At 40.0% G+C, this 15,157-nt stretch overlaps 1 protein-coding gene across 1 annotated transcript in view; it reads right to left on the minus strand.

The window, feature by feature from the left end:
• sorcs2 (sortilin-related VPS10 domain containing receptor 2) overlaps window positions 1-15,157 on the minus strand; it is a 613,114-nt gene that overhangs the window by 116,440 nt on the left and 481,517 nt on the right. Inside the window, exon 9 of the mRNA XM_060832699.1 lies at window positions 446-625. Coding sequence (XP_060688682.1) covers window positions 446-625 — 180 coding nt within the window. The remainder of the gene's footprint in view (window positions 1-445; window positions 626-15,157) is intronic.

Consider the following 15,157-nt stretch of genomic DNA (forward strand, 5'->3'; position numbering starts at 1 on the left):
CTTGAAGTTTCTGTCATTTGCAGGAAAATGTCTGTCTTCCTATCCTGTTGAGTTTTGTTTCTTTTTAGTTTGTGAAGTCACACCAGTATTACGGGAATAAAGGTTCTCAAACATCAGAAGTAGTTTAAATATGGGAAAAGTCCTTATTTATTGAATAACAATGTAAAATAACTGATAGCTTTTCAGGAATCTAGATATTAATTTTGTTTCCTCTCATTTTAACTTTATCCCAAATTGAGGGGTGCAAATGATAATAAAATTTGCAATAGTCACAGGCATTGACTAAATCAAATATTTAAATTCAAATTGTTGCTACTTTTGAAGATAGCCAATGCCTTTGATGTCATTGCCACATATTGAGTTCCAGTATGCCACTGAACAGACAGTATCTTTCAGTCAGTGTTACTGCATCCCTGTATGTTTGAAGTATTGAAGCAGTGTTTACCTCATGAATATCTATCACAACATTTTCTTCTGGCTGTTTGGTACTCCTGACATCCTCTAGAGCGAGGGTAAAGTACACACCCTTCAGGTCCGACAGGTAGAGGCTATAGGTATCTGTCTGATGCCACTCCTTAACAGCCACAAATACTTGATTCTCATCTGTACTGATGATTTGCATGTCCTAGATGATAAAAAAGATGATGCCACATAGATCAGAAATTATTGCACACATATTAACAGCAACACACAAACAATTTTCTAACCAAATTGCATAAAAATAATGATCATTCATCTAAGACTGCTATCAGTAAGAAACAGAAGGCTGAATATCTCTGAATGATCAGTCTGGCTCAATACTTACTCAGGACTCAGTTGTGCACAGATGATTCAGTATGGTTGGGCTCAACTCATAGTATACCTCTCTCTGGACCAAAAGACAGCAGCTCCCAGCCTCATTTGGGCACTGAAGCATTCATTTTAATCCATTTTGTAGGAATGCTAATTTTTAAATCAGAATTTAAATGCAAATACTGTCTCCCAATCTTCAATCGCATAACAATGAATAAGGAAAATCCAAATAGTTTGTCAGGTCCTTCCCTCCCATTATCACAATAATATTTCTTCACCTTCAATAATTCAATTGCAGTAATGTAATCTCTTTGTCCACAATTAACCATTTTGCAATAAAAAGGAGATGCATATTCTGTTGAGATTTATTTCAAACACATTTTGCTAAATTTACAATTTGTTCCAAGTCAGGAATATTTCCAAATTTTTTTCAATGATACAAATATTGTTTGTATGAGTATAGCATACCGTTAAACCCTGTACGGTTGAAATGATCTTTAAGGGTGGCACGGTGGCACAGTGGTTAGCACAGCTGCTTCACAGCACCAGAGACTTGGGTTCAATTCCCGCCTCAGGCGACTGTCTGTGTGGAGTTTGCACGTTCTCCCCGTGTCTGCGTGGGTTTCCTCCGGGTGCTCCGGTTTCCTCCCACAGCCCAAAGATGTGCGGGCGGGTCAGGTGAATTGGCCATGCTAAATTGCCCGCAGTGTTAGGTAAGGGGTAAATGTAGGGGTATAGGTGGGTTGCGCTTCGGCGGGTCGGTGTGGACTTGTTGGGCCGAAGGGCCTGTTTCCACACTGTAAGTAATCTAAATCTTGTTCAAGTCATATTTGGAATCTACATTTTTCCAATGTTGGAGAAGGGGAAAGAGCATGGCCAGGAAAGCAGCAGAGTACACCACTAGTCTAAATTCTCCTGAAGGATTGAAGTATAAAAGTATCAACATTGAATGTTGTTTTTTAAAACAAATCAGTGAACTCTGTCCATACAGGTCAAAACTCAGATCTGATTACTATTGATTTTTAATTTTGCTCGATTTTCTGAACTTAATCGCAACATAACATTGCTGTAATCAAAAAAACATTATAGTTAAAATAAACCTTTGCAGCTGGTAATTGTGTCAATGAAATCATTTTTATTGATTTTGTTGCTAACAGTGCATTTTGATAGTTGCTACCTCATAAATTAACGATAGTTTAACAATATCTCTGGAGCTACATGTTTTGGGGGAAGTTAGAAAACAGCATATCACGAAGATTTTATTTTAGATATAAAAAAGTTGAAAAATTGCTGACAAGGATAACCATTTTATGAAATTTTACTTCACTGTGTTTACACAATTGCTGAGTAATATAATTGCCCATTGAGTCCTCTCAATATGTTCTTGACCTTGACCTTCCATGTAGATATGGAAGGAGTTTACCTGCAATGTAAGCCAGACAGCAAGCTCTACAATCCATCCAGAATGAAAGCGAAGACAAACATACAGAACATCTTGATCAAATAACTGCCGTATGCAGATCATGTCACACTGGTCACTCAGATATAAATGCCCTTGGATTGGTACTTATATGTCTGTAATTACTTTTTCTTACTATAAATGTCAAGAAAAATGTGTTTATAGGACTCTACTCTCTTCTTAAAGTAAACATTATCCATTGGAAGTAATTAGCAAATTGAACTTCCTTCCCATCCACAGTTGCAGACAATCTGTTTTGATATTGAACTCTAGCAATTGTAATGAGGTCATTCAGGTACATTGCATAGAATGACTGGGGATCTTAATCAGGTCCAATCAGAGAGAGTCCTGGCTGACAGGTAAGAACAGGAGTGTCAGACATTCTGTTCACTCCAAGAGCTGCCTGAGTGTCAAGGACTCTTCATGTGTAGACAAACAGTGACTGGGTGACAGGATAACAGCCTCTGTGGAGTTGTTTCTGTTGTGACAAGCAAAAGCACACTCCTGTGTACTCACAACAGTCATCTTTGAGTTGATGTAAGCATTTCTGGCATTACGTTATTATTTGGGAAGCTTGGCTCGTTCAATCCTGCTATCAAAGAATGGGCCCAGTATGGGGAAAGAATGCAATACTCCATCTTGCCATTTATCTCGATGATGTTAACAATAGGGAAGACCAATAAGGAGCACTTAAAGAACTTGGACATAATCCTGAGACGTTTCTTGCAAGAAAGGGAAAAAGGTATGTTTCAGGCACCTCAAGTGACCTACTTGGGATACAGAATTGACAAGATCGGGTCACACTTGTTGGAAGAGAAACTGAGTACAATCAAAGGTGCACTGGCTCTCTCTGGAGCTTAGGTCTTTCCTTGGACTGATGAATTATTATAGAACGCTCATCGAAACCTAGCCCCCATCTTGGAATCTTTGCAGTTCGGACTCCTGGAAATGTTGCTCACAGCTAACGGGCCATTGTTTACCAGCAGGGAATTTGAGTGCTTTCTAAAGTCAAATGGTATTTAACATATAAGGACAGCTCCACACCGTCCATCATCCAATGGTTTGGCAAAAAGAGCAATCAAAACTTTGAAGGCAGGCTTAAAGAAACAGCTTATAGCTTCACTAGACACCAAACTGGACTGGCTTGTATTTGATTATAGAAACCACACACCCCCAAACAACTAAGCGGATAGCTCCAGCAAAGTTAGTAATTGGGAGAAGACTCCACAGCAGGTTGAATCTGATCTTCCTGGACTGTGGGAGGCAGGGGTAAAACAGCATCAGGAGTACCAATGTCGGACATAAGATTCCACTAAGCGAGAGAAACAGTTTACTTCAGGGACAAAGTTCGATGCAGCAACCACAAGAATGGCCCTGCATTTTCAGAGGCATGTTTGAATCAAGGGGTCAGGTCCACTGATTTATTAAGTTCAGGTGCATGTAACAGTCCTGAACAAGCATGTGGACCATATGAAAGCCGCAAATGCGCAAACTACATGGGAGCAAAATGAGACCAACATCTTGACAGCCTTTCCAACTGTTCCAGAAAATCCTGTGGAATCTCCCACTCCATCATGCATTCAAGATACTTCGGACTCTGAGATGGAAGCGGAGGATCTCACCACCTTGACTGCATCACATACCACTTGTATCAGAGGCAGGGTTAGTGGAACCTGACTCGGTGGTAAACCACCTCAGAAGGAACTACAAAAGAAAAAGCCTATGTCCTTGGACTCAGAGGGAGAGGGATGTAGTGATTATAATGGGTCAGAAAATAAAGAGCGACTTGGTGACAGGATGCCGGCCTCTGTTATTTCAAACTCAAGACACCTACATATGAAAAGTATCTACCATCTTTGGTGACTCACAAAACATGCAAATATCAAGCTGACTCTTCAGACTAAGTTAAAAGCAAAATACTGCAAATGCTGGAAATTCGAAACAACAGAATAGGTAGATAAATTCAGCAGGTTTGACAGCATCTGGAGAGAGAGAAACAGAGTTTAGCGTCCAGCATGACATTTCTTCAGAACCCTTAACCCTTAATGTTGTTTTCCGAGGTCTGTGTTTTTAGCACTTTGTTATACAACTGTGAAACACAAATGAATTATGGCTTTCAAGAATGGAAGCTCAACATCTTTCATATTCATTATCTGTGGCACATTCTGGGCAGCTCATGGAAGGAGAAAATCACAAAGGCCATGTATCCTAGCCAAGGTTACTTCATTAGGTTGAGCATGTTCACAGAATGCATTGCGAAGAATTCTCTTCATGGCCATGCAGCCAGAGCTAGAACACCAATACAACAACGACATCCTTTAAAAGAATACTTGCAAGCATTACACAAAAGCTCCAAATCATTGATTTTTACATTTGGGAGGTAACAGCTGATAACAAAGGAAAATGGTGACATCACCTATTTGCTGGTTTGTGCCAACATGATTTTTTAGTAGCTGCAGTGGTTTTAAAGCAGGGACCAGCATCAAACACAATAACCACAGCACTCAACACTCAATAACCACCTCAAACACAGTGCTTTTGGCAAAGGTTTCTCATTTCATCAATCATTAATAATAATTGGACCATATTCCATCACCAATGGATTTACGTTTTGCAGTTCCATCATTTTACATAAATGGAGGATTGCTATCAATAATGATAATTATTCATTATATACTCCACGGAACTTACTCTTCCATCAATCTGTCAGTATTCTGCCCATATCTAAAATAAATGTCTCAACATAAATGCATTTCATGGCAATCTGAATATATTCATGTAGGAAGAAAGAGAAACATATGCCAATAGGTTTCAATGAAATGAATTGGGGTGGGAATGCAGAAGTATTCTTTTTCTTGAACAAGCATTCCACAAATGGTACAACATTCACACCTTGCTGATAAAGAGAAAGCTCCATGATTTCGACCCAGCAACAATGAAGCAACATCCAAACCAGGAGGTTTATGATTGCTAGGGAACTTGGAGCCGATCGTATCACATGCATTCACCAACATACGTCACAGGTTTGGGAGGCACTGTTGAAGTAATTTTGTCAAGCTGCTGTATACCCTTTACATACTCTAAAATGTAACCACAAATGCATCAAGAGATCTGCTTTGCCTTGAATTGTTCATTGATGTATCTGGTGTATATCACTGGTGGAGATCCTGTGCAGCAGAAAAGTCTTGCTTGAACTCGTGCATGAAAATATTGGTGTATTGGGGTGTAAACTTGGTCCCCATGGCTGTTCCACATAGCTGGATGAAGATCTGGTTGTCAAAGGTGAAGACGTTGTGGCTGAGGATGAAGTCGAGTTGGAGATGTTGATTGGAAATTGGCCGTTGTCGCTGTTGAGTGCTGAGGCCGTTGTGACTTTGCCGTCATTGTGGGGGATGCTGCTATAGTATGCCAAAATGCCTTCAATACAAGAAGTATGCGGGATGAGAGTACATAGGATACTCTGAAGGTCTGGATGCCACCCTTCTTTGCTGTGTAGGACCTCCAACCAATACTATACACCAGATAAATCAACCAGATAATTAAACTCATGGCAAGGAATCACTGAGACAACTACACGATGTTATCAACAAGTTTCATCCCACCAGATTTACCATGGACTACTCTTCAGAATCAGTCTCATTCTTGGACACATGCATCTCCATCAAGGACAGACACCTCAGTACTTCAGTCTACCTCAAGCCCATGGATAACTCATGATGCTGCACTTCTCTAGCTTCCACCCGAAACATGTTAAAGAAGCAATCCCCTATGGACAAGCCTTAAACAGACATAGGATCTGCTCAGATGAGGAGGAATGCAACAGACACCTTACAGAGGCTGACACACACGCTCATAAGAACAGGATACAATGCTCAACTCATTGAGCCCTCTTGAGTGCATCCCACCAGTGCATCTTCCTTCCCACCTATCCACTCTGCCCTCCGCTCTAAACTATTGCCAATATCCACAGCTGCATCTACCTATCGCCTTCCCAGCTAACTTCCCCCAAGTCCCAAACCCCTGCTATTTATCTCACAGCCCACTTCCCTTCCCCACATTCCTGATAAAGGCCTTATGCCTGAAATGTTGATTCTCCTGCTCCTTGGATGCTGCCTGGCCTGCTGTGCTTTTCCAGCACTACACATTTCAACTCTGATCGACTCAGAAGATGACAGATAGAGTATTCCTTGTTGTCCAATACTTCCCCGGAGTGGAGAAACTACACAATATTCTTAGCACCTTCAACACATCAACGATGATGATGAACATCTCGCCAGAGCCATCCTGATATCTCCATTTCTTGCCTTTAAACAACCGCCAAACTCAAATGGACCATCGTTCGCAGCAAACTACCCAGCTTCCAGGAGAACAGTGACCACAACACCACATGGCAACCTCTGCAAGACATGTCAGATCGTCAACCTGGATACTAGCATCACATGTGGGAACACCACCGACCACATACACGGTAGGTATTCATATGACTTGACCAATGTTGTCTATCTCATATGTTTCAGGAAAGGATGCCCCAAGGCATGGTATAATAGTGAGAACATGCAGACACTACAACAATGGGTGAATGGACACCGTGCTACAATTGCTATGATGATTCTTCCCATTCGGGGAACACTTCAGCAGTCATGGACATTCAGCCTCCAATTTTCGAGGAGGCTTCCTCCAAGTTGACCTTCTAGATAAACACAACACAGAATTGCCCAGCAGAAACTGATAGCTAAATCCCATACCCATGAAGATGGCCTCTACTGTGATCTCAGATACTTGTCACTCATATTTATCTGTTCTGTATCTGCAAAATCTTCCTTACTTTTCTGTTTCGACACCATCACCTTGATAATTTGTTTTGATCTCTCTACATTAATCATTGGATTGGATTACTTATTATTTTGGTTTGACCCTCATTGTCCAACACTTATACCTATCATGCTATGAGCTTTTTGGTTTTCTCTAGCACCATTTTTTTTAATGATTTATTTTTTATAATTATCACTCTACCTTAATTAAGCAGACCATCAGTCTTCCCTTCACTTGCCATTCTGCTCTTGACACTTTACTCACAACTTTTGATACTTTTGATCACCTGCAAAGACTTGTTATTCAGCCTGCCAATACTCCACTCACATCATTTGTATTATCTTTTGATACTCCTAGTTACCTAGAATTATCTCTCCACCTACAAATTCAGTGCCTGTGTGCTTCCCTCCACTTTACCTAAAGGCGCAGTGCTCCGAAAGCTTGTGATTTCAAATACACTTGTTGGACCTGGTGTTGCGTGACTTCTGACTTTATCCACTCCAGTCCAACATTGGCACCTCCACACAAAGGATACCACTCTGAGGAACACTTGATGTATGGCTCTAAAGACTCAGTGGTTGGCACTGCTGCCTCACAGCTTCATAGACCTGGGTTTGATTCCAGCCTCAGGTGACTGTCTGTGTGGAGTTTGTACATTCTCCCTGTGTCTGCATAGGTTTCTGCCAGGTGCTCCAGTTTCCTTCCACAGTCTAAAGGTGTGCAAGTTAAGTGGATTGGCCATTCTAAATTACCCATAGTGTTTAGGGATATGTAGGTTAGGTGCCTTAACTATGGAAAATGCAGAGAAAGGGTAGAGGAATGGATCTGGGTGGGCTGCTGTTTGGACGTTGGTGTGGACTTTTTTGGCCAAACTGTTGCCACACTGTGCGGAACCAATCAATATTTTTTAAAAAAACATTTGTCTTCAACATCCAGAACAATCTTCCTTTGTGTTCAGTGTGATTTCAGGCATTGGAAACTTGCCCTGATTCCCACTGACTCCACATTTTCTAGGCCGCTTTGATCCTCCATTCAGTCAAACGCACTCTTGACGTCTATGTTGATCACATTTCCCTCACATCAAAAATTCAGCTCATTGGCCTCTGTTGGACAAAGTCTTTAAAAAGATCTGGAGTTAAGTGATCTCAACAGCATACAAGCTAAGGATTAGTCAGAACTTCTGGCAAGATGGCAGCAAACTAAGACACTCCTGCCAGAGCTCCTCTACTCCACCTGCTCTTTTTCCTTCTCTTTCATTTTAAATCTCTTTTTTCTCTCCTCTTAGCCCCAGAGGCGAACCCTGGAGCAGCGGCAGAGCCGGGCAACAAGATTTAGAGTGAGTCCCGGGCGGAGACCAGCGAGGGACAGGCAGTCCTGGAACTTACCCTGGAGCAGCTAAGTACCTGTACGGAGTGATCTGGAGGCTTGGAGCAGAGGGAGGACGGTTGTTAGACTGACAGACAGACCACATGTGGAGTCCCTGCACTGAGCTGTTGCAAAGTAATGTTCATTTGTAATATTTTATCTGACTGTAATTTTAATCCTTTAAAATGTCATTTTTCTAACTTTTTTCAAAAATACTGTAAAGGTATTCCTCTTTTGTATCCATGCTTTGTACCTAGGTTCTTGTACCTATGATGGTGCCATAAGAGGCAGACATTGTAAAAACTTTTCGCTGTATTTCTACAATGGAGTACGTGACAATAAAGGATATTCTATTCTCGGAATAAGTGCGCTGCTGTCAACTCCTTAGAACACTGATGATGATTCAGAGTAGCCTGAGATAGCTGCAGTTGGTGAGGCTGGATACATTCTATTTCTTGGGGACCAAATTACCTAGATATTTTTGGACAGAACAAAATTGTACTGCTACTGCAACAGCTTGGATATGGCATGGCTGTTTTAAAAGCTCGGTCTTCTCCGCTACATTTAGGATCTTCTCAGATTCTTGTAGCCTTTGCTGTCTCCAGTGCACCTAGCTGCTTCTTGATATCAACTTGAGTAAATCAACTTGACGGAAGACTGGCATCTATGATGCTGGAAAACTCCACTGATGATTAAAATAGATCATCCACTCTGGATTGCTGGCTGGAAATAATTGTGAGCACTTCAACTGTGCCTTTTGCACGTTTTTGCATATGCAGCTCTGCCATTGTTACTGATGGGTATACTTCTTATTCCTCTCATTCCCCAACTATCCACAAAACTCTCAAACCAGATGTGGTAAAACTCCATTCTGATCCATTGACAAAAGAACTCTTTTTAACATCTTGTATTGGTGTCTCATCAGATTGTCATTTCATCTTCAGGTATTCATGATGGTCATTTGGTTTGATACTGATCAAGGAAGGAGCAATACACAAGTCCATGAGGTTTGCTGTGGTATTCCTTTTGGTTAATGACAGGCCACAGAATCTCATGGGTTCCCACTTTAGAATTCATCTAAGGGATGGCAGTAGATGATGAGCTTTGTCCTGAAACCATAAATGTTCATGGGTCATGATGTCACAACTGGGGCTTCCAAAGGCCATTGAAGTTTCAGCTGTGATGTATCGGAGCTGTTATAAAAATCTTATTTGATGCCGACTCTGTTTCATAGAATATAACTTTTTACCAAATGTCGCTAACAATTTCAAAGTGCATTTATAATGATTCCCCAGAATGATACAGTTGTCATCCAAAAATCAGTAAGATAGTGGATTGCTATTATTTGATATCAACTGTTGCTCCTATAAGATACGATTTTTGCAAAGTTATTGTATCTTGGAAACAGTACCATTACAAAATAGATGACAGCCCATGCTTGTATACGGGGCTCCATGGAATAAATGTTCTCTTTGAAGGAACCTGCCAAATTCCTTTCTTTTGCTGATCCACATTTATAAAGCATTTGATGAGCAATAGCACAGAGCATTTTATCTCTTGTAAGACTCTAATACTCTCTGCTATCTGAAACTGAATGATGACTGCCAATTTAACTTGGCAAAAGCTTTTGGCTTTTAATTTTCATTCATAATTGTCCTGTCTCCTAGTCATAGAAGCTGAGAAACAGCTATCTATCAAAGTCACTAACTTAGGCTGTGATTTATGCTTTCCATTGTGGCCATATGATTTGCAGATGCCACAGATATCTTAACACAAAAATATCAGACAACTGCCTCTTCTGAATATCTCTGTTACCAATGGCGAAAGATGAACATTGTCTGGCATTTAGGTTTCAATTGGATAGACCTTGATTTTGTTTCAGCGTGTAATATTAAAGACTGTCAACCATCACTCTCACTTTAAATGTCCAGTTTTTAAAAAAAATTCCATTCAATAAACTGGGAATAAGAGAGATATAAAATTGGCAGTTAACTCAGTATTAGATATTTTTCAATATTTCACTAAGGCATGGACTACTCCAATGTACTTGCCAAAGGATGGTAAAGTGAGTTAGCCATAAGAGAATTTTTAAAAAATGACTATCCATAGAAATGTCTAATCCCTGTGGAGTCATTACCCAGATACATGTCTGTCCTGAGCTGATAGTTATCTGGTGATAAAATATTTTGTATCATCATGGTTGTTTATCCCTTACATACTGTTTATAAATGTACAAATTATGGTATAAAAATGATAAATCTGTGTGTGTTACTCCCAGAAGGAAATGAAGACGTAGAATGGGAATCTCCAATTGGGGAGCTGCCTGTGGAGTTGTAACATGTTCTGGCAATTCAACCAATTTGTTTAAATGAAGCTAGAGGTGCAATTTCTATTTAACTTGCACAACATGTGATCAAGTTCACACATCAAAAGTTAGCAGAGGATAGCTTGTGAACAAAGAACTCATGCACTAGCAAACGTCAGGAGTAGAAAGAACAAGAACAAGGAGAAAGTAAAATCCACAATACCATTCCTGGGTTACAATATAAAACAAAGTATCACAATATATTTCAAAATGGATAAAGATCAGATGATCTTCATCCTTTTGTAACATTCGGCTCATTATGAACGTAACTTAGGATGTGCAGTGTGTCCAGACATGTCACACATCAGAGCTTTTCAAAACCAAAAGAATTCATAGATCACTGATGTAGTAAATTAATTACATGTATCTTTATTGTAAAGTGTTAGAACTGCTTTCTTCAAGGTACTTATTAACAAAAGTAGCACTGGTATTCTTGTACAACAGGTTACAGGCAGGTTAAATGTCATAAAACATATGTAGATATATTTTTAAAAGATGAAAACCACATTCAATTGAAATAGACCACATTACTATTGCAGTGTGTGTAGAATGACTCATCTATGTGCCTTACAGACCACTAGATTATAGAAATTAGATGATATGCCTTGTCATTTGGTCTTCCATTTAAGTATCATTAGCATGTTATTCAGATTCTATTTGTTGAAACTGGTGGTTGCCTGAATAGTCCTTAATGCAACAGGAGTTATTCAAGCATGTCTGTGTTTCTGACTGTATCATATAAGATACAGAGGTTGATGATCATACAAGATCTGTGGCAGTCAGTGCTGCCACATAAAGATTAGCTATTAAATTTCAAACAAATACATCCGTTAATTTGCAATTTAATCCATGAGCCCATCATAACAATTTTCTTTGGAACAAATTGTTTTTAGGGAAGGAGAATCTGGTCGATGCTGACATTTATTTAGTGCCTTGTTTTAAAAAAAAATGAAACATTCAAAACGCGAAGGAAACTATTGTGCAAGGTTGTCCTATATGGTTTTGAGTCTCCAGAGAGAGTAAAAAAAACTTCTGTTCTAACTACAAAGATGTCCTTCTTTTAAAGTCTCTAGCTTGAAGCTTTCTTGTTATAGAGTTTGGATCTCTTTCTCGTAACATAACACGTATTAAGGAGCATTTTGATAGTTCCCTGCAAGAGAGTTAAAATGCAAATTTCAAAGTAATAAATTATTTTTATTCTTTAAAAACAAATGCTTTCTGAGAAGGTAACTTTACTTCCATTGTTGAGCAGCTTTTGATTAGCTTTCATTGAATAATTATACCTGAAAGGTAATACAACACAAAAAACAGAATTCAGAATATTTTGCACCAAATTCAGATGGAAGGGACGGCATTTGTAGATTCCAATAATTCCTGTGCAATTTTTTCTCCTCCTAAGATATCATTGCTAATTGAATGTGGCAACTAATGCTGGGGTTCGATTCCACATGTGATGATAGATTTATTTTCTAGAATCGCTAATGTCTTTCTCAAGAAGGTAGGAGTCAATGTGTTGTTTCATTGCAGGAAGAACACAGCTAACTCCATATATAACCTTTGCTTAATATTCCCACATATAAAGATACAAGTAGGACACACAAGAACATTTTAGAAAGCCAGGAATGATGAATGGCTTTTCAAAATAAATGAAAACTTCCATCAGAACTTCAGGAACTCTGATGTTTCACTTTGCTTCACATATTATTCTGACTAGCAGTGTATTGGGATTCCATTTGATCTGTCAACTTTCTAATCCTTTGCACCAATAAACTTCAAGAGTCAAAGAAAGAAAAGTTCGAGAGATGTGTATATATCAAGTATATATTGGAACAAATTAAGTTCTAACGTGTTTAGAAGCTGCTGAGACAGGTATTCCTAACATCAGGAGCACATGAATTTCCTTTAGCAGGGGAAAGTAGTTGCTGTCAATTATTTTCAATTTGTTCAGATTTTTGTGATGTCATGTGGTGATGAAAAATGTATTTCAGAAATGTTCACTTCTGACAGACTGAGGTATGCAATATTGTAAATGCTAATGATTGACAACTGCTCTTTGACTAGCAGTGACATCCATGCTTGATTGGCAACTTAAGGCAACAGCCTTCTCTTCAGAGAAAAAAAAGTCATTCTCCACACTGTTTACATTGTTTGTCCCAATTTTTGTCACAGTTTTAATATTGGTTTTCTCTCTCATTGAATCATTCATCATTCTCAGCTGGAGACAGCAGATGGTTAACAAGCTACCAGACATTAACTCTCTTGTTTAGGTCTTCGTAAATACTAAACAGATTCACTAAAATAAAAACAGATTCGTTGTCATGAAACATTGACAGTTTCTTGCTGATTGATCTGCTGAACGTTTCCAGAACGTTATGCTTAATTTCCCATTTTCAACAGTTGCTTTAGTTTTAGAAATTAATTATCCTTGTTAATTAGCCTCATTGAGCACCCACAACTATAACTGACTAACACTATCAATAAAGTGCTGGTAACTATTATAACCAGATTAGAATTTCTCATAGCTGGTAACTGTCCAGGTAGTGCCAAAGCAAGCAATCTGTACGCCAGTTGCTTTTCTCATCCTGTATGTTCAGGTTCAAAGAGAAGATTTGTAGCTCAGATGCTTGTTGTTGTGGTTCTGTTCGCCGAGCTGAAAATTTGTGTTGCAGACGTTTCGTCCCCTGTCTAGGTGAGATCCTCAGTGCATTGGAACCTCCTATGAAGTGGTTCTGTGATGTTTCCTAAGGCATTTATAGTGGTTTGTCTCTGCCGCTTCCAGTTGTCAGTTCCAGCTGTCGCTGCAGTGGCCGGTATATTGGGTCCATGTCGATGTGTTTGTTGATAGAATCTGTGGAAGTGTGCCATGCTTCTAGGAATTCCCTAGCTATTCTCTGTTTGGCTTGTCCTATAATAGTAGTGTTGTCTCAGTCAAGCTCATGTTGCTTGTCATCTTAATGTGGCTACTAAGGATAGCTGATCGCGTCGTTTCATGGCTAGTTAGGGTTCATGGATACGGATCGTTAGCTGTCTTCCTGTTTGTCCTATATAGTGTTTTGTGCAGTCCTTGATTGGATTTTGTACACTATGTTGGTTTTGCTCATGCTGGGTATCGGGTCCTTTGTCCTGGTGAGTTGTTGACTGAGAGTGGCTGTTGGTTTGTGTGCTGTTATGAGTCCTAGTGGTCATAGTAGTCTGGCGGTCAGTTCAGAAATGTTCTTGATGTATGGTAACGTGGCTAGTCCTTTGGGTTGTGGCATGTCCTCATTCCGTTGTCTTTCCCTTAGGTATCCGTTTTTGGCGAATATATGGTGTTCTTCTTCCTCTTTTTGCAGTTCTGGTGTGCTGCAGTGTGTTGTGGCGCTTTTGAACAGTGTCTTGATGCAACTTCTTTTGTGTGTGTTGGGGTGGTTGCTTTCATAGTTCAGGACTTGGTCTGTGTGTGTGGCTTTCCTGTATACTTTTGTGTTGAATTCTCTGTTCGGTATGTTCAGGACAATTCACCAACATCTCATTGCATTCTCCATGGACAGTGTCGCATTCCTCCATCCATTGTCCACAGAAATGTGAATTACCGAAACACCAGCCTTACCAGTTATCATAGCTGATCTCATATTAACACAATGCACTTCACTGCTTCATCACTGTGCTTCAGAGCTCACTGATACTTTACATCAGAATTCTCCTGCTAGGTCACTTTGTGCATAGAGGCACACACTCATTTCATCTCAAGCACATGTACATTTTGTAGCTCTTAGCTTGATTTCTTAGCACTCACATACTCTGCATTTACTTTGAAGTCCACAAGATCACTGGCCTGCACTGTCTTTTACTTCACACAGAAAAGCCGGTAGCTTGGCATGTTGGGCAGCACTGACCCCTCAATTGAAGTGTATGTGTTGCTGTACATAACTATGCTACATCAATGTCACGCTGACAACTTACATGGCAAACATACTGCATGTGCTTCACCAAGTGGCCATGTTTGAAAGTCAAAGGGGACCAGTCCTTATTAGGTTCAAAGAAGACTATGACCAGTCTGGATGTCTCACCACAGTCAGCCAAGACACTCATGTGATTACAGTAGAGAGGGGTGGCCACTCTCAGTCAATCACTTGGTCCTACCATGGTCTAGGATCATTGAGGATTTGTATATGCTCAGTCCTGCAGTTCAAGTCTAACCACTCTGGGGATTACAGAATGCTGTGGAGTCACCAGAGGGGATCTGGGCTGTGCTCAGTTGAGGCTGCCCTCACAATTTAGTCAGGTGGTTGGAATATAGTCAGTCCTGGGGAATTTAAGAATACTCCAGGGTCTTTCCAGGGGTAATCCATGGATTGGTAGGAGAAGTGGCAATCTCAAGTCTG

This window comes from Hemiscyllium ocellatum, chromosome 1 (assembly GCF_020745735.1).
Source record: "Hemiscyllium ocellatum isolate sHemOce1 chromosome 1, sHemOce1.pat.X.cur, whole genome shotgun sequence".
NCBI lineage: Eukaryota > Metazoa > Chordata > Chondrichthyes > Orectolobiformes > Hemiscylliidae > Hemiscyllium > Hemiscyllium ocellatum.